This window comes from Pseudorasbora parva, chromosome 23, assembly GCF_024679245.1.
Source record: "Pseudorasbora parva isolate DD20220531a chromosome 23, ASM2467924v1, whole genome shotgun sequence".
NCBI classification, from domain to species: Eukaryota; Metazoa; Chordata; class Actinopteri; order Cypriniformes; family Gobionidae; genus Pseudorasbora; species Pseudorasbora parva.
Genome location: NC_090194.1, coordinates 29,732,436 through 29,752,450, shown reverse-complemented (window position 1 = coordinate 29,752,450; position 20,015 = coordinate 29,732,436). Strand labels below are relative to the sequence as shown.

The 20,015-nt window shown below is 43.2% G+C and overlaps 2 protein-coding genes across 2 annotated transcripts; both read left to right on the top strand.

Annotated features, from left to right (window-relative positions):
* The first annotated feature begins 1,381 nt into the window (after positions 1–1,381).
* LOC137062416 (trace amine-associated receptor 13c-like) lies at positions 1,382–2,425 on the top strand. Its single transcript, XM_067433288.1, has one exon. The coding sequence runs from the start codon at positions 1,412–1,414 to the stop codon at positions 2,423–2,425; it is 1,014 nt and encodes a 337-aa protein (XP_067289389.1). The 5' UTR covers positions 1,382–1,411.
* A 16,264-nt stretch (positions 2,426–18,689) lies between these two features.
* LOC137062415 (trace amine-associated receptor 13c-like) lies at positions 18,690–19,727 on the top strand. Its single transcript, XM_067433287.1, has one exon. It carries the CDS (start codon positions 18,714–18,716, stop codon positions 19,725–19,727), a length of 1,014 nt encoding a protein of 337 aa, XP_067289388.1. The 5' UTR covers positions 18,690–18,713.
* The last annotated feature ends 288 nt before the right edge of the window (positions 19,728–20,015 follow it).

Sequence of the window (20,015 nt, the reverse complement as noted above, 5' to 3'; positions counted from 1 at the left end):
GGCTTACCTGCACTCTCCGTGAGCCCTTCCTGTCTTGAGTTTGGGTCCAGCAACTTCAAGGTTGTGCTCAAACCGAGGCATGGTTTTATGCTGAAAGTGCTATCAACCCCTTCAGTATGCAGGTCTTTCACTGCTTAACCCGAGTCTCAGAGAGAATAAGAGGCGAACCTATTCTGCCCAGTCAGAGCATTGAGATTGTATCTAGAGCGCTCCGCCCCCTTCAGGCAGTCGGATCAGCTCTTCATTGCTTCGGTGGCCGCACTAAAGTTTGTGCTGTCATGAAACAGACTCTCACACTGGATAGTGGATGCAGTCCCACTAGCATATAGGTCTAGGACCTAACCTGTCCTACAGGCATTAAAGCCCACTCCTCTAGAGGCATGGCTTTGTCTTGGGCTTGGTCATGTGGCACTTCCATGTAATATATTTGTGCGGCGGCAGGCTGGGCCTCTCCGCCCACTTTTATCAGATTCTATAATTTGGAGGTCCCAGCTTTACAAACAGTGCTTTTTCCGTCTAGGGCGCTATCTGCAGCCCTGGCAACACAATTGCTTATTCCTTATACACAATCGTTCTTAGCACCATTACACTCTACCTTAGATCCGACTATGTCCGGTCAGGTGTTCAAACGAACCGACTCTTCCGGTTCTTTCATTCTCCTTTGAAGCCCGCCTGTGTCGGTCTCTCTAAGGTTTTTTGACTTTCCCTCATTCAGTTGGGGATTTTGGGTCAGTCAGCACACACAGCGTTTTACATTGTGTTCCCATACGCAATACGAGGAACCTCTCTCGAAAGGGAACGTACTCGGTTACTTTCGTAACCTCGGTTCCCTGAGAGAGAGGGAACGAGTATTGCGTTCCGTGCCGTGTTCGTGCTTCTCAGGTGTCGCTTCAGTCGATTTTAAAACCTGACACCTATGGTGAGTCAGGGTCTTATATAGCCTCCTGTATGCTATTTTTAGCCCCCTTTTTCGGCGGTCTCTCTGGAGCGCCCCCATTGGTTCGCTCCTCTCAGCTGCCTCACCATAGGTTCCTGCAGTTGCCGCGGCCCGGCCAATCAGAGCGCTCCTCGCGCCGGGCTATGGCCGTGCAGCTCACTGCGCTTTACATAGATACCTTTATTAATAAAGTTTTGCTTCACATTCTCGAGAAAAGGAGTTTTTCCCCATACGCAATACTCGTTCCCTCTCTCTCAGGGAACCGAGGTTACGAAAGTAACCGAGTACGTTTTTGTTACTCATATTGTTTTTTTTTTTTTTTACAGTATGCAAAGTCATTTTACTGCCAGTGTTAGAACTATTGGAAGACTTAAATTGTTATTAGTCAGCATCAGAGGGAGTGGTCTTATCCAGACACTGTATAAATGGAAGCACAGTAAGCAGAACAAACTCCTAAAAGGAGGAGACTCACTCATGGCCTATGAGACAGAGGATCATGAGACTCAATACTGCTTTCCTGCCATCAACTCATCATGTATCAAGGGAAAACGCTCCAGACATGAATACAATATCATGTACGTGTTTTTTTCATTGCTGTCAGCATGGACTGTGTTTCTGAACCTGCTGGTGATCATCTCCATCTCTCACTTCAAGAAGCTTCACACTCCAACCAACCTGATTATTCTCTCTCTGGCTGTGGCCGACATGCTTATTGGACTTATTGTGATGCCTGTGGATGCCACCAAGTTGATTGAGACATGTTGGTACTTTGGAGACATTTTGTGTGACCTGTTTATGATAATCATGGGTCTGCTCCTCTCAACATCTATTTGTAATTTAGTTTTAATAGCTGTTGATCGATATGTGGCTGTGTGTCACCCTTTACTGTATCCACAAAAAATAACCACAACTAGAATCATAAAATGCATCTGTCTCTGCTGGTTTTTCTCCATTGCTTACAATATTGTCTATGTGATTAGTGGCAGATATTTTGAAAGTTCGCAAAGAACAGACATGTGCTATGGAAAGTGCTATTTAATAATAGGGTTTTCATGGATAGTTGTTGACCTGTTCTTTTATTTCTTATTTCCTTTGACTGTGATCATAACTTTATATTTGAGGATATTTTATGTTGCACATCAGCAGGTGAAAGTTATAAATGCTCTGATGAAGGGTGGAAAACATTTAACTGAAGGTTCAGTGAGGAGGAAATCTGAGAGCAAAGCTGCTCTGACATTAGGAATCATTGTGACAGCTTATCTGCTCTGCTTTATTCCATACTATATCTTGTCTATAACGAGTACTACAATAATCTCTTCTGCTACAGTGACATTTCTAATATGGACTATTTATGCTAACTCAGGGATGAATCCTGTTGTCTATGCTTTATTTTACCGCTGGTTTAAAATATCAGTTAAACACATCTTAACTCTTAAAATACTGAAGCCAGGATCTGCTCTCTTAGACAAATTCACAGATTATACATGATGTTTTGTTGTTGTTGTTCATTTGATAAAATACAAAATAATGTATAGTTATTTTATCTCAGTTTGTAAACTGACTGTTCTCATACTAGACACCAGATAGACACCATATTTTATGTGTCATAAGCTCATTAACAGAAAACATTTTTGTAAAGTATTTTGAAGGCATTTAAAATCAAGGTAAGTATTTACATTTAATTTAGTTTTGAGTTAAATTATTTAAATTGGTTTTAAATCTGGCCATTATTTCAATTATCTACATGACACATTAATTATGGGTATAATTGATTGTCAACATTTTTATGTCTATGATTTGTGTTTATTTGAGCTGAGAATTAACTATTTAATTATTATTCTTTTCTAGGCCTTAAAAACATACAAATGAAGAGACAATGCCTTTTTGTTGCAGTAAATTATACAATACGATTAATCAAATACTTTGAATTGACCAAGGTACTTATCTGTTATTTATGATCTGTTATCAATGTGTTTTCTGTCCTCATTTCTGTCTCATTTACTAGCTCCTCAGTTCACAGTGTACATAAGCCCTCTGATATTAGTTCCTCCTTGCTTTATTTTAGTCCACTGTGATTGTGGTTGTGTTTTCCATCACTATTCTTCTGTTTATTGTTCTTATTAGTATTAAAAGAATGTACAAGTATCTTCTTCATCATGTGCTTGATCTACAGCGACACACCGTGACAGAGTCACAAAGTATTGTTCTTTACACAGTGTCTGAACCAGTGTCACGGGCCATAATAATGTCAGCATCAATGTCAGTAATATCTGAGAGGTAAATTTGGTGAAAGGCAGCTCTTCACATGGAATTATATGGGTGGTGTTAATTTTAATTTTTAGCTCCTTCAATTCTTTCATGTAGACAACAGGTTAAGTAAAAATATAGGGATTTTTCTAACTGACTAAGGAGTTTATGGTAATACTTTACAATATGGGTACTAATATGCATTAATGCATGCTTAACTAATGCAGAGATAATCATGAGTTAATGTGAAGTTAATGATGAACTAACCCATGTCTTAATGGTTACTGCATCAGCAACTAATGAAGATTCTACATGATTCATAGATTAAGTAATCATTAAATTTTTGAAGAACGCGAGGAATACATACACACATACAGTGGTCTAGGTTCAAAATGTTGGTGTCATTTTACAGGAAACAATTTGAAGTTACATAAAACACTGCTAAAAGTGATGAACATGTAAGTACATGTTGTCTAAGCTGTAATTATCCAAAATAAATATTTGAGCAAGTACATAACCAGCCAGTGTTCAAAACTATCTGCTTACCGTGGCTCGATTTACAGCAGTAAGCTTGTAATAATATTTTTAATTCCAGTGGTACTGGTGGATTTCCGCGGGAAATTCAAGCATATGTTTGCATCATTACGTCACATCTGTACACATAAAGAAGGAGTCCCGGTTAGCAGGCTATCGCATGTGAGGATGTTGGAAGTGGAGATAGCCTTTTCTCACATCACTTGATATAATTAAACATCAATTTGATGGCAGATCCAAAAAGGTTCAAATGACAGTCACCAGTGACAACTGGAGATTCATCCATTGTAAAATGCAAAAGTCTTCGGACTTCAGAGTGAAAAAAAAGAGACTTCACCCGGGCGATGCGAAAACAAGGATAATTAAAGGTGGCGTGAACTCTGTGTTTTGAAGTTTTGTTTTTAGATTTTTTTCTGCTGGACAGGTAAGACATTTCAATGGTTGAATTAGGCTATGTAACGTCTCGGTTACGTATGTAACCCTCGTTCCCTGAAGGAGGGAACGGAGACGCCACGTCGGAGTACCAACGAATAGGAATCTCGCTAGCGAGAGCCAAGTACTTCAAGTGTAACTAAACGAGCCAATGCACATTGGCATGCAATGATTGCACCAGCTGCTCATGCTCACGCGGGTATAAATGAGGCACAGGTGCTTGCATCAAATTAGTCTTTTGCTGAGGAGCCGAGTAGGTGAATTGGCACCCCAGCAGGGTACAGAGGACATGACGACGGGACGTGGCGTCTCCGTTCCCTCCTTCAGGGAACAAGGGTTACATACGTAACCGAGACGTTCCCATTCAGTCGGTCACTCTCGACGCCACGATTCCTATTCGTTGGTACTCCGACGTGGCGTCTCCGTTCCCTCCTTCAGGGAACGAGGGTTACATACGTAACCGAGACGTTACATAGCCTAATTCAACCATTGAAATGTCTATGGAACCACATCATACCGAGAGGAGTTATGTGGAGACAGAGCTGAGCCTTATCCCGCCGCCGTGAAGAGGCTCCATCCCTAATAAGGGAGGGCTCTCCCAAGGGAAAGACACGGGCTCCTGGGAGGAGCAACCGTGGACAATATGTGGGATCCCCGCAGGGTCGCTCACATGGCCCAAGCCAAATACCGGTTCTCAAGGACTCAGCGGCAAGAGGCCTGATGCCAGACGCTCTGCCACACCCGGCACCGAGGGGAGTGGAGGAATCGCAGAGTTTCATCTCTGAAGAATGTAAGCGCCAAGGCGCAGCAAGCCGACAGGAGCCGGGGCCTCTCAGTGCTTCTACCCGTTTGAGGTGAGAACACAGGAGGAGACCGGCTCCACACGTAGGCTATAGAACCTAGCGAACGTGTTGTGTCGCCCAGCCCACAGCTCTACAGATGTCTGACAGCGAGGTACCACGTGCAAGCGCCCAGGAGGATGCAACATTTGTAGTAGAGGTTGCTCGCACCCTGAGCCGACAGGGCACACCTTGTGTTTGGTAAGCCAAGATGATGGCATCCACTATCCAGGGGGCCATCCTCTGCTTGGAGACAGCCTTTCCCTTCTACTGGCCTCCGTGACAGACAAAGAGCTGATCTGAGGTTGTGAAGCTTTGAGGTCTGTCCACGTAGGTACACAGAGTGGACGGGACAGAGCAAAAGCTAGGGCTGGGTCTGCCTCCTCCAGGGGCAGTGCTTGCAGGTTCACCACCTGATCCCTGAAGGGAGTGGTGGGAACCTTGGGCACGTAGCCAGGCCGGGGTCTCAGTACCACGTGGGCGTCCCCCGGCCTGAACTCCTGGGACGAACCGTCGACCGAAGTGCCTGCAGGTCCCCTACCCTTTAGATAGAGGCCAATGCAGCCAACAGCAAAGTCTTCATGGACAGAATCTTAAGCTCTGCTGACTGCAAGGGCTCAAATAGGACAATCTGAAGTGCTCAGAGCACCAGCAAGATCCCAAGAGAGTATGGAGGGAGGTCAAGGAGGATTTAACCGTCTCGCCCCCCTAAAGAACCTGACGACCAGTTTGTGCTTCCCAACCGACTTACCTACATGCGTGACAGTGGAAACAGCAGCAACGTAACCGAGGGAGGAGGGCGAGAGCCTATGCTCCAACCCCTGCTACAGGAAGGAAAGCACAGACATGATCGAACACCTTCAGGGATCTTCTCTGGGAAGAACACCAATCGACGAACAGGTTCCACTTCAAGGTATAGGCCTGTCTTGTAGACGGTGCTCTAGCCTAAGTGATGGTGTTAACTACCTCTTGGGGTAAGTCACCTAGAACCTCCGAGTCCCGTCCAGGGACCAGACATGAAGTTTCCAGAGGTCTGGACGCGGTTGCCAGAGTGCCCCATCTCTGAGTTAGAAGATCTTTCCTCAGAGGAATCGGTCAAGGAGGGGCTGTCGTGAGGAGCATGAATTCTGGGAACCAGGTCCGGTGGGGCCAATACAGGGCCACCAACAGGGCCTGCTCCTCATCCTCCCTGCCCTTGCACAGTGTCTGTGCAAGCAGGCTCACTGGGGAAAAACGCATATTTGCGCAGACCCAGAGCATGCTGTGCGCAAGTGCATCCGTGCCGAGTGTACCCTCGGTCAGCGAATAAAACCACTGCCAGTGGGACGTTTCTGGGGAGGCAACTAGGTTGACCTGTGCCACCCGAACTGAACCCAATCAGCTGGAACACCTGGGGGTGGAGTTGCCACTCTCCCGGGAGCGCAGCTCATGACAGCTCGTCAGCCACACGGTTGCGCCCACCAGGGACATGAATGGCCTGAAGCACCTCAGACACTTCTGACTCCAGAGGAGGAGATGGGGGGCGAGTTGCGACATGCGACAGGAGCATAGACCACCTTGGCAGTTGATGTACGCAACTGTCGCAGTGATGTCCGTACGGACCAATACATCTTTGCCCCGTAACCGACCTTTGATGTGGCTCGTTGCATGATGTATTGCTAGCAACTCGAGGCAATTGATGTGCCAATGCAGGTGCGGGCCATCCAAACCCCTGACACTGCATGCCCGTTGTACGTGGCACCCCAGCCCATGGTCGAAGCATCCATGAAAACCACAGCATGCCTGGACACCTTTTCCAGAGGCACTCCGGCCCACAGGAGTGAGGGGTCCGACCACGGGCTGAAGGTATGGCGGCAGGCCAGGTGATCCTCACCCAGTGCCGTTGCCATGCCCATCTCGGGACTCGGCCAAGAAGCCAATGCTGAAGCAGTCTCATTTGAAGCAGGCCGAGCAGTGTTACTGCCGCCATGGCCGCCATATGCCCCAGGAGCCTCTGAAATTTTTTCAGTGGAACCACCATCCTGCCTTCAAATGTGTTCATCAACTGGACGCGCTCCTCTGTGAGGGGTGTTGTCCGCTCGACCAAATCCAACTCCATACCAAGAGAAGAGATCCTCTGCACGGGGGCGAGTTTGCTCTTTTCTCAGTTGACCCAAAGACCCAACTGGCTGCGGTGTCTGAGCACCAGGTCCCTGTGTTCGCACAACTGTTCCCAGGACTGTGCTAGTATGAGCCAGTCGCGAGATAGTTGAGAATGCGAACGCCCTGTTCTCTCATGGGCACAAGGGTCCCCTCGACGACTTTCGTAAAGACACGGGGGGACAGGGCCAGCCCAAAGGGCAGGACTTTGTACTGATATGCTCGCCCCTCAAACACAAAGCACCGGAACGGCCTGAGTCGGTGGAGAATCGAGACATGAAAGTACGCGTCCTTCAGGTCAATCGCTGCAAACCAATCTTGGGGACGGATGCACTCAAAAATGCCTTTCTGCATGAGCATCTTGAACGGTAACATGTGAAGGCTCCGATTCAGAACTCGCAGGTCCAAGACTGGCCATAACCCACTGGTTTTCTTGGGTACAATGAAGACAGGCTGTAGAAGCCTGTCTTCATATTGGCTGGAGTGACCGGCTCTATCGTGTCCTTTGCCAGTAGGACTGCGACTTCCGCACACAGGACATGGGCGTCTACAGCTTTCACCGAGGTGAAGCGAACATCTGTGAACATGGGGGGACGCCGGGCGAATTAAATCGCATAGCCAAGTCTGATGGCCCGAATGAACCAACAGGACGGACTGGGAGCTCTAGCCAGGCTCGCAGACCGAACAAGTGGGCTCATCAGGACCACCGGCATACCCACCGTGGGGCAGCAAGGTGGAATACAGGCACCGGCCTGGGGTGGCTGTCTCGTGGAGGCGGCCCACAGTGGGGTGTGAATGTGCTGTGCAACACATACCTGATTCCACAGAGGGCAGAGGGTCCGCAAGGAGGCTGTGGTGCATCCCTGCGTCATCCGCTGCTGCCCGCTGCCGAAAGAGGAGGAGGATGAGTGTGGTCCAGCGTTTGACCAGCCACAACTCTCCAAGCCCCCTGAGGACCCAGAGATAGAGGAACTGCTCTTTTATTTTAATTTGGGAATTTGGGTACCACTGGTTGTGACCAGCGGCAGAACAGAATTTAGACTCAAAACTTCTCCACCCGGCCCTCCTCCGTGGGGAAAGCAGCCCCGCCCATCTCCAGGTCACCTGTCTCAGAGGTGATGCTTCACTGACTGCTTAAACAGCAGTAGAGACAGGTGGCGTCGTCTCCCTGCAGTGAACACAGTAGAGCAGACTGTGCTGAGGGTTTTTTTTTTTTTTTTGCGCAGGAGCGACGCTCTTGGCGGCAAGCAGACTGAGGGCAGCCCAGCCCGCTACTGACTGCTAAGAACTACTGGGCTCGGTTCTCAACAGTGTCGCCGAAATGGCCACCTTGTGAGATGGGAGTATCATGAAGCGTAATTTGACGACCACTCACCTCTCAGCAAGGCAAGCCAGGGGGCGTTTCTGGACCACAGAGGTGGACATCGTCTGGCCGAGGGCCTGTGCCATGACCTGATCAAGGTTAGTTAACATGCGCAGCTCAACCTCGACTCAGAACTACCCTCATGCATTAAGAGTGCAGGGCGGAAGTGGTCTGAGTACAGCCACCCAACCGAGGAGGGTAGTGAGGGAGGAAACACTTATGCAGTTCTGGCCCCTTTGGAATTCCATATCCAAAGTAGTTCCATACTGACAAGTTTTACATGCACATCTGGGATTGCAATAGAATGCCAAATAATTATATTGCAATATATATACTCACCTAAAGGATTAGGGCTGTGCAATATATCGAAATTATCGAAATATCATAAATGTATATATCCCAATGGCACGCAATATCTGAGTGATTTTAATAAGTTACGTCAACAATGTGAAAAGTGTCCATTTTAGGTCAATGCATATAGCAGAGAATATACTGGGCACACGACTGTTACTTATGGGACATGCGTTATTATACACAATAATTTGCTACAAACAACAACTTGCATTCTTGCGCTGTCTGACACACACACACACCAAAACGTGAACGACACTGCTGATCACTTTCAGAAGTTGTAGCGATGCTTTCTTTTCCCAGAAAGAATTTGAAACACACATGGTTTAATTCTCAGTTTTCAATTTATTTTATTAATTCACGAGTTCTCACTTACATCAAATTAAATAGAGTTAAGATTATGCGTATTTGGCGTGCTGTCCAGGGGAGGGCTGATAATTTGAGAGGCCTGGCTGCTAGACCAGGAGAGCCCGTGTTGCCTCGCTGCTTCGGGCAGACGGGTTCTACTGGCTGAAGGAAACTGGGCATTGGAAGACCGATCGGGAAAGCTCTTGCCGCGTCTGAGGGGGGCCAGGCTCACTGCAACAGACGGGAAAGAACCCTACCGGATGATGGATGAGGAGAATTTTTTGTAAAATTACCGATCGGGAGGGCCCTTTGCAACGTCTGAGGGGGGCCGGGCTCACTGCAACTGACAAGAAAAAACCCTACCGGACGATAAATGAGGAGCAGCCTAGAATTTGGCGTACCGATCGGGAAGGCTCTCTACCAAGTCTGAGGGGGGCCTGGCTCACTGCAACAGACGTAAGACGAGCTCTTCCAGCTGATAAATGAGGAGCATCCTCAAAATCAGCAGGGTAGATTGGGAAGGCTTCTTACAGCGTCTGAGGGGGGCCAGGCTCACTGCAACAGATGGGAAAAAACCCTACCGGCCGATTAAATGAGGAGCAGTCTTAAATTAAAATTACCGATCGGAAAGGCTCTTGCAACGTCTGAGGGGGGCCAGGCTCACTGCAACAGACGAGAAACAAGCTGTACCAGCTGATAATGAGGAGCATCCTCAAATCAGAAGGACCGATTAGGAAGGCTTTTACAATGTCTGAGGGGGACCTGGCTCACTGCAACAGACGAGAACAACCCTGCCGGCCAATAAATGAGGTGCAACCTTGAAATTGACAGACCGATCGGGGAGGTTCTTGCAACGTCTGAGGGGGGCCGGGCTCACTGCAACAGACGAGAAACAAACCCCAACGGTCGATAAATGAGGAGCATCCTCAAATTAGAGTGACTGATCGGGAAGGCTCTTGCAATGTCTGAGGGGGGCCGGGCTCACTGCAACAGACGAGAAACAAACCCTAATGGCCGATAAATGAGGAGCTTTCTCAAATTAAGATGACCAATCGGGAAAGCTCTTGCAATGTCTGAGGGGGGCCCGGCTCACTGCAACAAATGAAAAAACCTTACCGTCCGGAGAAAGAGCGTGCAACGAGATTTAACATGCGCAAAGTTTGAAAACAGTCGATCGGGGGCTCAAGCCACATCTGACGGGAGATTAGAATCACAGCGTCAGATGAGTGAGCCCTACCAAATTTATAAATGGGGCGTCGAAATTAAAAAGAAAGACTGACCGAGGGGGCCCACCCAGCTTCCGCCAGGAGCAGATTCCTGGCATCAGATGAGTGGGTACTATCGGCCGACGGTACGGAGAAAGAGATGGGGAAACACCCGCCAGGAGAGCTTTCACGGCATTCGACGGGAGATCAATGCTCACTGTAATCGGAAAGGGAAGCTTCACCGGACGGAAAAAGAAAAGATGAATAGTGACTGAGAGGCTCTGACGGCATTCGATGGGAGATTAAGACTCATTGCTTCCGATGGGGGAGCCTCGCCAGATGGATAAGGGAGAAAAGAGCACTGCTGTGGCAGTGGAGAAAATTAGCCAGAGAAATTGAGCTCCTGTGGGAGCAGAGGGAACAGCACTGCTGTGATAGTGGAGAAAATTAGCCAGAGAAACTGAGCTCCTGTGGGAGCAGAGGGAACAGCACAGCTGCGGCAGTGGAGAAAATTAGCCAGAGAAACTGAGCTCCTGTGGGAGCAGAGGGAACAGCACTGCTGCGGCAGTGGAGAAAATTAGTCAGAGAAACTGAGCTCCTGCGGGAGCAGAGGAAACAGCACTGCTGCGGCAGTGGTGAAATTAGCCAGGGAAACAGAGCTCCTGTGGGAGCAGAGGGAACAGCACTGCTGTGATAGTGAAGAAAATTAGCCAGAGAAACTGAGCTCCTGTGGGAGTAGAGGGAACAGCACTGCTGCGGCAGTGGAGAAAGTTTAGCCAGAGTAACTGAGCTCCGTGTGAGCAGAGGGAACAGCACTGCTGCTTCTGTGGAGAAAATTAGCCGGAGAAGCTGAGCTCCTGTTGGAGCAGAGGGAACGGCACTGCTGCTGCTGTGGAGAAAATTAGCCGGAGAAACTCAGCTCCTGTAGGAGCAGAGGGAACAGCACCGCTGCTGTGGAGAAAATTAGCCGGAGAAACTCAGCTCCTGCGGGAACGGAAGGAACGGCACTGCTGCGGCAGAAGAAAAATGGTTGAACAGACAAATGGAGAAACACGTTTGTATAACCAACTGAGACTTTTGAAATTACTGCTTCGTAGTACAGAAACCTTGTCATTGTACGAATTTACTTGGCATAAATGAGAACTAATCATGATTGTGAACTGCTCTGAAATAAAGCGTTGTTTTTGTGAAGGCTGTAAAACGCACAGATTCTGAATGTGAAGCTCACGTTTATTTAATGAAATCATAGCCTTTGAGGTTTGCGTAATCGTGATATACGTTTTCTTTCCCCAAAATATAAGATGGCTTAAAATAATAATTATTATGCTATAAAATATAGCCTACTGTAAGAAATTTGTGTTATATTTAGGAAAACAGGAGCTCCAAATTGGATTGTATTTCATGAAATGCAGCTCGTCTTGCTTCGTCCGGATTCTGACTTTCAGTTTGGAAAGTCTCTGTCCGGATCAAACTGAACGAAGGTTAGGTTAGTTTCTTGTGTGAAAGCGTTCTGTATGGTTTGAATTATCTGACCATTTACAGGTTATGTTGATGTAATGTTAAAAGCCTTATAGAAAGCCTTCTTTAGGTGAATTTTGTTTGTATGAATGGCTACAACTTCTAAAGATATTTCAAAAGGAATTTCCAGTTTTTTTTTTTTTTTTTTTTTTTTTTAAACACGCAACCACCAATATTTCCACTTCTGGTGTCATTATAAATGTAGTAATAGTGTAGTAATTAGATGTGCTTAGTTTTCACGAAAGCTGTCTGTGTTTTGCTGCAGATCATTAAACTGTTACACTGCCTTAGAAGTCTGTCCAAAATTGACAAAACCTTCATTGACTTCAGCCTTCATTGACAAAACGCTGCTTTACAAGCCATTGTCTCGTAAGGCAGTGAGGCAAAGAGTCAGCTGGCTAAGTTTTGGGAGTTACTCGCCCGAGTGACGATGCGCTGACGTCAGACGCACGTTCGTTTACGAGCCAATCAATGTCAAGAAGCAGCACACTACAATAGTAGTGGGAAGTTCGGATCATTTTACTGATACGGATCTTTGAATCTTGTTCAGCAAAATGGACGAATCTTTTCTAAAGTGATCCCGTTAATTTAAGCAGAATCTAATTAAAATGTTAAATGTTACATTTTCCAGCACGTTTAGTACTTCCCTGTACAGAATATATGCGCGTGCTCGGTAAACAAATGAACAAATCGCTCTCTGAGAAAACTCGTTGTTCAAAAGATTCGGATTAAAGATTCATACAAAATGAATGAATCGTTCGTAAACGACATCACTACAGCAGGACCCAGTATGTCATGTAAGTTCTTTAGTGCACTCGCACAATTTGCAATGTGAAAGCAAACAAAACTAACCCAACATGTAAAAATGAATCAAAACATGAGCTTCAGTTCAGACCCCGGTGCGGACTTTAAGGTGTGAAAATGCCCTGAGTCGCAAATGCTTGTAAGAAGGTTGTACTCACTGTGTCCCTGTGTGACCGAGCTCATATGGGCGTCAAGTTGAGACGTATTGAATCAAGGGAGAGCTGGTTCCGACTAGTGGCTTATCCTTTTTGTGATGTACGCTGTAGCATTGTCATTATCTGAGTGATGTAGCCTCAAAATATATGTACATTCCCATATGAAAAAACCTATATGGTTCATATATAGCGACCATATATGTTCCTTACTTAAATCAGTCAGAATTATCTTATATGTTTAATGTAAGTCCCATATATGTCATACACAAAATCAGACCGTTTATGGCCCATTTCATACTAAAAAGCACACAGAAAACTTTTGGGTCATGTATAAATACTGCAAAAATCTTATATGATTTTTACATGTAAACAGTATGCAATGGTATATGGTATTAGTAGAAAATACATGATATTCATATACAAATCATATAAAGTTCTTATACTGAATCATATGCTAGTCATATTAAAGTCATATAGGATTTATTTATATTTTGTGTGATTTGTTTATATGCTTTTTATACAGATTTCATATTTTTTTAATAGGGAAATAGTGTGTTAGCTCTTCAAGTTTATATAATATACATATAAACTACATATAATAATCATATATGATTTCAATCAATGACATACACAAATTTGTGATGGAAACACTTTTATTTCAACACAAAATGAAACACTCAAATTATACCCCACATGAGTAATTTACAATCCCAACTTGATAGCAAACTGAACTTTGCTCAGGAAAAAAACAAAACCCAAAAAACAACAACAAAATGCATTGAACACAGTGTCATGGCCATCAATCAAAGATAATGAACAGATTAGTTCACCCCAAAATGAAAATTGACTGATCATTTACTCACCCCCATCTCATCCATGATGTTCATGTCTTTATTTCTTCAGTAGAAAAGAAATTTAGTTTACTGAAGAAAACATTCCAGGATTGTTCATCATTTAATGCTTTTCAGTTACAACTAAAATGTTGAAGGTCCAAATCAACGCCGTTTCAAAGGGCTTCGATGGCCTTCATAGCCTCTGCGTGATCCCAGATGAGGAATAGGGTCTTATCTAGTCAAACGATCAGTCATTTAAAAAAATGAATATACATTTCAACCTTAATTGTTCAAATTGCTCAGCTCTGCGAGGTGCCAAGGATGACGTAATCACGTGTAAATGGTCACATAGACGTAGGCAGAAGTCCCGCCCTCGTGTTTACAAAGCGCTCATGTAAAGACCAATACAAACGCCCTTTAGCAAAAACACTCAATTTTCAACTTCAAAATTATCCAATATCGTTGTTTTGTCTTTTTTTATTTGCTTGAGGGCATTTGTATTAGTCTTCACATGCATTTTTTATTAGAAAAATATCCATATTTTTGACTTTAGACTAAAATATCTATCTTCCGGCAGTCAACCGTGCGTGTCTACTTACGCCAAAAGAGTGACCTCTGACCTGAAGCATGATGTATTGATGAATGCGGTTATGCAGAGAATAGAGGAAAACAAAACACTGGTCACGAATTTGAATTTAAAGAGGATTCAATAAAAGAGAAGCGCTTGATTTTGTTGCCCAGAGAGACGTTGAAGCTAACGCTACTCCTACATCGCATCACTCAGGTCACTCTGGTCGCAAGTCGTCTGCCATGAGCTGGTTATTTTAGTCAATAAAGTTATAAATATGGATATCTATATCAGTATCTATTTCAATTACTATATTAACTGTTTATTTGTACTTATTTCACATAGTAATTATAGTACACATATTAAAGCTTTATTTGTTGTGTTCTGAAAATAAATGAACGTCTTATGGGTTTGGAACGACATGAGGGTCATTTTAACAACATACATTTTTGGGTGATCTAAACGTTAAAAATTGACAAAGTTTAATAAATACTGTAATAATGTATTGCTCATTGTTAGTTAATACATTACAATAAAGTCTCATTTGTTAACATTAGTTCAAGTCTTACAACTCACATTACATAAACTTATTTAACACTTCCCATTCAGAACTGAAGTCCTCATGGACTGTTGAACTCAGAATGTAAAACAAATTTGTCTTGTAGCAAAGGTTGAAATCAGTATACCTTAACGATAATATACTTTTAATATAAAGCCTTGAAATGGCGCTCTGTGGCGCGGCAGGATTTAGAACAACTTCCTGAAGGGGGTCGCACACCGGACGCGGAGCTCGGCGGCGCGCCACGTCTTTAAAATTCGAACACATTGTTTTCAATGAGTTTACGCACACCGGTGGCGGCATTCGGCGCCTGTCCGCGGCGACTCAGGAAGTTGTTCTAAATCCTGCTGCGCCACAGAGCGCCATTTCAAGGCTTTATATTAAAAGTATATTATCGTTAAGGTATACTGATTTCAACCTTTGCTACAAGACACATTTGTTTTACATTCTTAGTTCAACAGCTTGAATAAAGTCTAAACATATTTTGGGGAAATGTTTAAAATGTGCGCGTCCGGTGTGCGATACCTGAGACGCTGCGTGGCGCGCCGCCGAGCGCCGCCGAGCTCCGCGTCCGGTGTGCGACCCCCTTGAGTCGCCGCGGACAGGCGCCGAATGCCGCCACCGGTGTGCGTACACTCATTGAAAACAATGTGTTCGAATTTTAAAGACGTGGCGCGCCGCCGAGCTCCGCGTCCGGTGTGCGACCCCCTTAAGGCTGTGGCACCGACATGATAACAGAAACGAACAATTTACAAATCTTTTAGCAAATCTTGCCATTAAATAAGTTAACATTTGCATTGAGAACGACATGACAAACACAAATCTTACCTGGAGCTCGACACTTCGCGGTCCTGCTGGGAGGCAATCATATCACGGAGACAACAAGAAGAACCCGCGATTGATTTCTGCCTGGCCGCGGCGCGTTGACGCATGCGCAGTTTGCGATGACAGAACTAAGGCTATTTTTGAGTGTTTAATTATTATTTTTTAAATATTGCTGATATTACTGTTAACAAATAGTTTGTATGGGTAGAACATTACGAAACAAATATATGGGAATATACTGCAATTATATGCAAAATAGCCTATATTAAAGGAAATATAAAGGAATAAAGGAAACTAAAGCCTTTTTTAATATAGCTACTGCAATGTATGCATATTGACTATATTTATAAAATATGGCTATATTTTAACACATACAATATTTAGTAATTAAGATATAAATAGCATTACATGTAATATCCATTAAGTTGTATCCTTTATTGTGTAGTCTCAAGGGGGTCGCACACCGGACGCGGAGCTCGGCGGCGCTCGGCGGCGCGGCGCGCAGCGTCTAAGGTATCGCACACCAGACGCGCACATTTTAAAAGGCTACGTTTATTATACATTTCCCCAAAATATGTTTAGACTTTATTCAAGCTGTTGAACTAAGAATGTAAAACAAATGTGTCTTGTAGCAAAGGTTGAAATCAGTATACCTTAACGATAATATACTTTTAATATAAAGCCTTGAAATGGCGCTCTGTGGCGCGGCAGGATTTAGAACAACTTCCTGAGTCGCCGCGGACAGGCGCCGAATGCCGCCACCGGTGTGCGTACACTCATTGAAAACAATGTGTTCGAATTTTAAAGACGTGGCGCGCCGCCGAGCTCCGCGTCCGGTGTGCGACCCCCTTTACTGTATATTGAATTTCCCATATTAATGTGAATGCATACACTTTTCAGCAGTTATAGCTCTTTGCTAAATATTTAGGAACATGCCGGTGTGCTTGACTTGTGTTATTGTTAACTGTTTGTGTGTGTGTGTGTGTGTGTGTGTGTGCGTGCGTGCGTGTATATATATATATATATATATATATATATATATATATATAACCCTTTGTAATTGTTAACATTTTCATAAGTAACTGTAATATAATAGCACTTTCTCAGTAACTGTAACGGACTACAGTTCCTTTTATTTTGTAATATATATATTATTTTGTTCAATATATTTTTGGGTAACTGTTATATCATCACATGCACATCAAATAAAATGACACATTATGATATATAAGTAAATATATTGTCACATATTTTTCTAATTGAAAGCAGCAATTCCTCATGTATTATTAAATATTGTAATATATTTATCCTGTATATTTTAAATATGCAGTTAAATCATTTAATATATTTATCATTCACATATATAAGGAAATATTTTCTTTGCATTAGGGTAACCCATTTTTATGCGTTTTACTTGCTAATTAATTTAGTAAAGTAAAATCTCACTGATTTGCAGGGGTTGTATTTAACACAATCCAGCATATATATTTTTTTTTACAGTGTAGGACATATATGATTGAAAATACATGAATATTGTACAATTTGTTTATGTGGTTTTTGCAGCATATATGATCCTTATAGTTTTCTGTTGGAACATATAAGAATCACACGTTTTTAGCGAGACTTTTCCATATGGGTTCACTTTCCCAGAAGTATAATTATTTGTTCATCGCCACAGTCACCGCGTGCCATGATGAACGTATTCTCGTGGATTAAAAGTAACTTAGGCATAGTACACAGCGATCGCAAGCTTGAGGTGTGCCGGTAATACATTCATTATTTTAGATCGTTTTCTATTTCTTAAGACAGAAACTGTTGTAGTTTAATGTTGCAAGTCTCTGCAGTGTGAATTCTTTGATGACCGAGTGCTGCTTTCGCAGTTGACTCGGTTGTTGTGGTTCCAAAAACGCAACGTTATTAACATGCTTTTAGGACATTGCTTATTGAAGTTGTTCATCGATTAGAATTGTTAGAAAAAAAAATGCCAATTGTGTTTCGTAGGGAAAAGCAGAAATCTTTTACCATGAATGTTGATGAAGCGGTATGAGTTGAGTTTATAAATAGCTTAAAATTTTGTTAGGAAAATACTTGTTTCTTGAGCATTTGGAGTTAGCCTAGCAGCGTGAGTGTGCAGGCGGGACGACCTGCCTGAAGCCATCCATGCTAAAATAAAAATGGTAAACGAGAGGAGGTAAATCTGTAGTATAAGTACACCTCTTATCGTTAATCAGATTGATTAGCTTACCATGCTCCACCTGTGTTTAATTAGGTTTAATTATCTGACGTGCTCCCCTTGTTAATTAGGTTTGATTAGCTGACGGCTCCGTTGTTTAATTATCTGTTAGTGCTCCTCCCAAAATTAGTTAATAAAACTTCACTATAATTTAAATAGATTTTATACACTAATTGCAATATTGCATCGCATATCGAACATCGCATTATTTAAGTAGGGGATATTGCATATCGCATTTTGCTTCAATATCGCACAGCCCTATAAAGGATTATTAGAAACACCTGTTACATTTCTAGGGTTTACAAAGAATGGTGTGAAAAGGGAAAAACATTCAGTATGCGGCAGTCCTATGGGCGAAAATGCCTTGTTCATGCTGGAGGTCAGAGGAGAATGGGTCGACTGATTCAAGATGTGTGTTTCCCCTTTCTGGTCACTATGCAGTATAAGCATACTTCAGTTCTCTTTGAACATGTTCAAGTTCTTCGTTTAAATAGTCTTTTTGTTGAACTAATTCCTGGTTCTTGGTACGGGCCGTTTGCAAGTGGTTCTCACAAGCTTTGTCCTGCCATCAGTTTCTATTGGTACATCTATTGGTATGGACAGGGCCATCACTATAGGGGCCATAGCAACTGCATCAGAGTTTTTGTTACTTGTTTTTGTTTTTGTACATTATGCAAAGTAATTTTACAGACAGTGTTGGATCTATTGGAAGACAATTATTGTTATTAGTCAGCATCAGAGTGGGTGGTTTTATCCAGACACTGTATAAATGGAAGCACAGTAAGCAGAAAAAAAACTCCTAACAAGGACTCCTAACACACTCATGGCCCATGAGACAGAGGACCATGAGACTCAATACTGCTTTCCTGCCATCAACTCATCATGTATCAAGGGAAAACGCTCCAGACATGAATACAATATCATGTATGTGTTTTTTTCATTGCTGTCAGCATGGATTGTGTTTCTGAACCTGCTGGTGATCATCTCCATCTCTCACTTCAAGAAGCTTCACACTCCAACCAACCTGATTATTCTCTCTCTGGCTGTGGCCGACATGCTTATTGGACTTATTGTGATGCCTGTGGATGCCATCAAGTTGATTGAGACATGTTGGTACTTTGGAGACATTTTGTGTAACATGTTTGTGATAATCATGGGTCTGCTCACCTCAGTATCTATATGTAATTTAGTTTTAATAGCTGTTGATCGATATGTGGCTGTGTGTCACCCTTTACTGTACCCACATACAATAACCACAACTAGAACCGTAATAAGCATCTGTCTCTGCTGGTTTTTCTCCTCTGCTTACAATATTGTCTTTATGATTAGTGGCAGATATTTTGAAAGTTCACAAGGAACAGACATTTGCTATGGAAAGTGCTATTTCATAATAGGGTTTTCATGGACAGTCGTTGACCTGTTCTTTTCTTTCTTGTTTCCTTTGACTGTGATAATAACTTTATATTTGAGGATATTTTATGTTGCACATCAGCAGGTGAAAGTTATAAATGCTCTGATGAAGGGTGGAAAACATGTATCTGAAGGTTCAGTGAGGAGGAAATCTGAGAGCAAAGCTGCTCTGACATTAGGAATCATTGTGACAGCTTATCTGCTCTGCTTTATTCCATACTATATTTTGTCTTTAACGGGTACTACAATAATCTCTTCTGCTACGGTGACATTTCTAATATGGACTGTATATGCTAACTCAGGCATGAATCCTGTTGTCTATGCTTTATTTTACCGCTGGTTTAAAATATCAGTTAAACACATCTTAACTCTTAAAATACTGAAGCCAGGATTCTCTCACTCAGACATATTTACAGATTATCCATGATATATTTTCATTTGGTAAAATACAAGGTAATGTATAGTTATTCTATCTCAGTTTGTAAACTTAATGTTAACATAGTATACCAGATGTATTTATGTGGCATAAGCTAATTAACAGGAGAAAAAAAAATTGTAACGTATTTTAAAGACATTTAAATATTTAAATTAGTTTTAAGTTAAATTAGTTAAATTAGTTTTAAGTCTGGCCATTATTTAAATTATCTACAACATCATTAATTCTGGGTATAATTGATCGTCATAATTTTGAAGTCTAGTGTTTATTTGATCTGGG

Bases quoted from the DNA above. Each gene is read 5' to 3' on its own strand.
- LOC137062416 (XM_067433288.1), top strand. From the start codon at position 1,412: ATGGCCTATGAGACAGAGGATCATGAGACTCAATACTGCTTTCCTGCC.
- LOC137062415 (XM_067433287.1), top strand. From the start codon at position 18,714: ATGGCCCATGAGACAGAGGACCATGAGACTCAATACTGCTTTCCTGCC.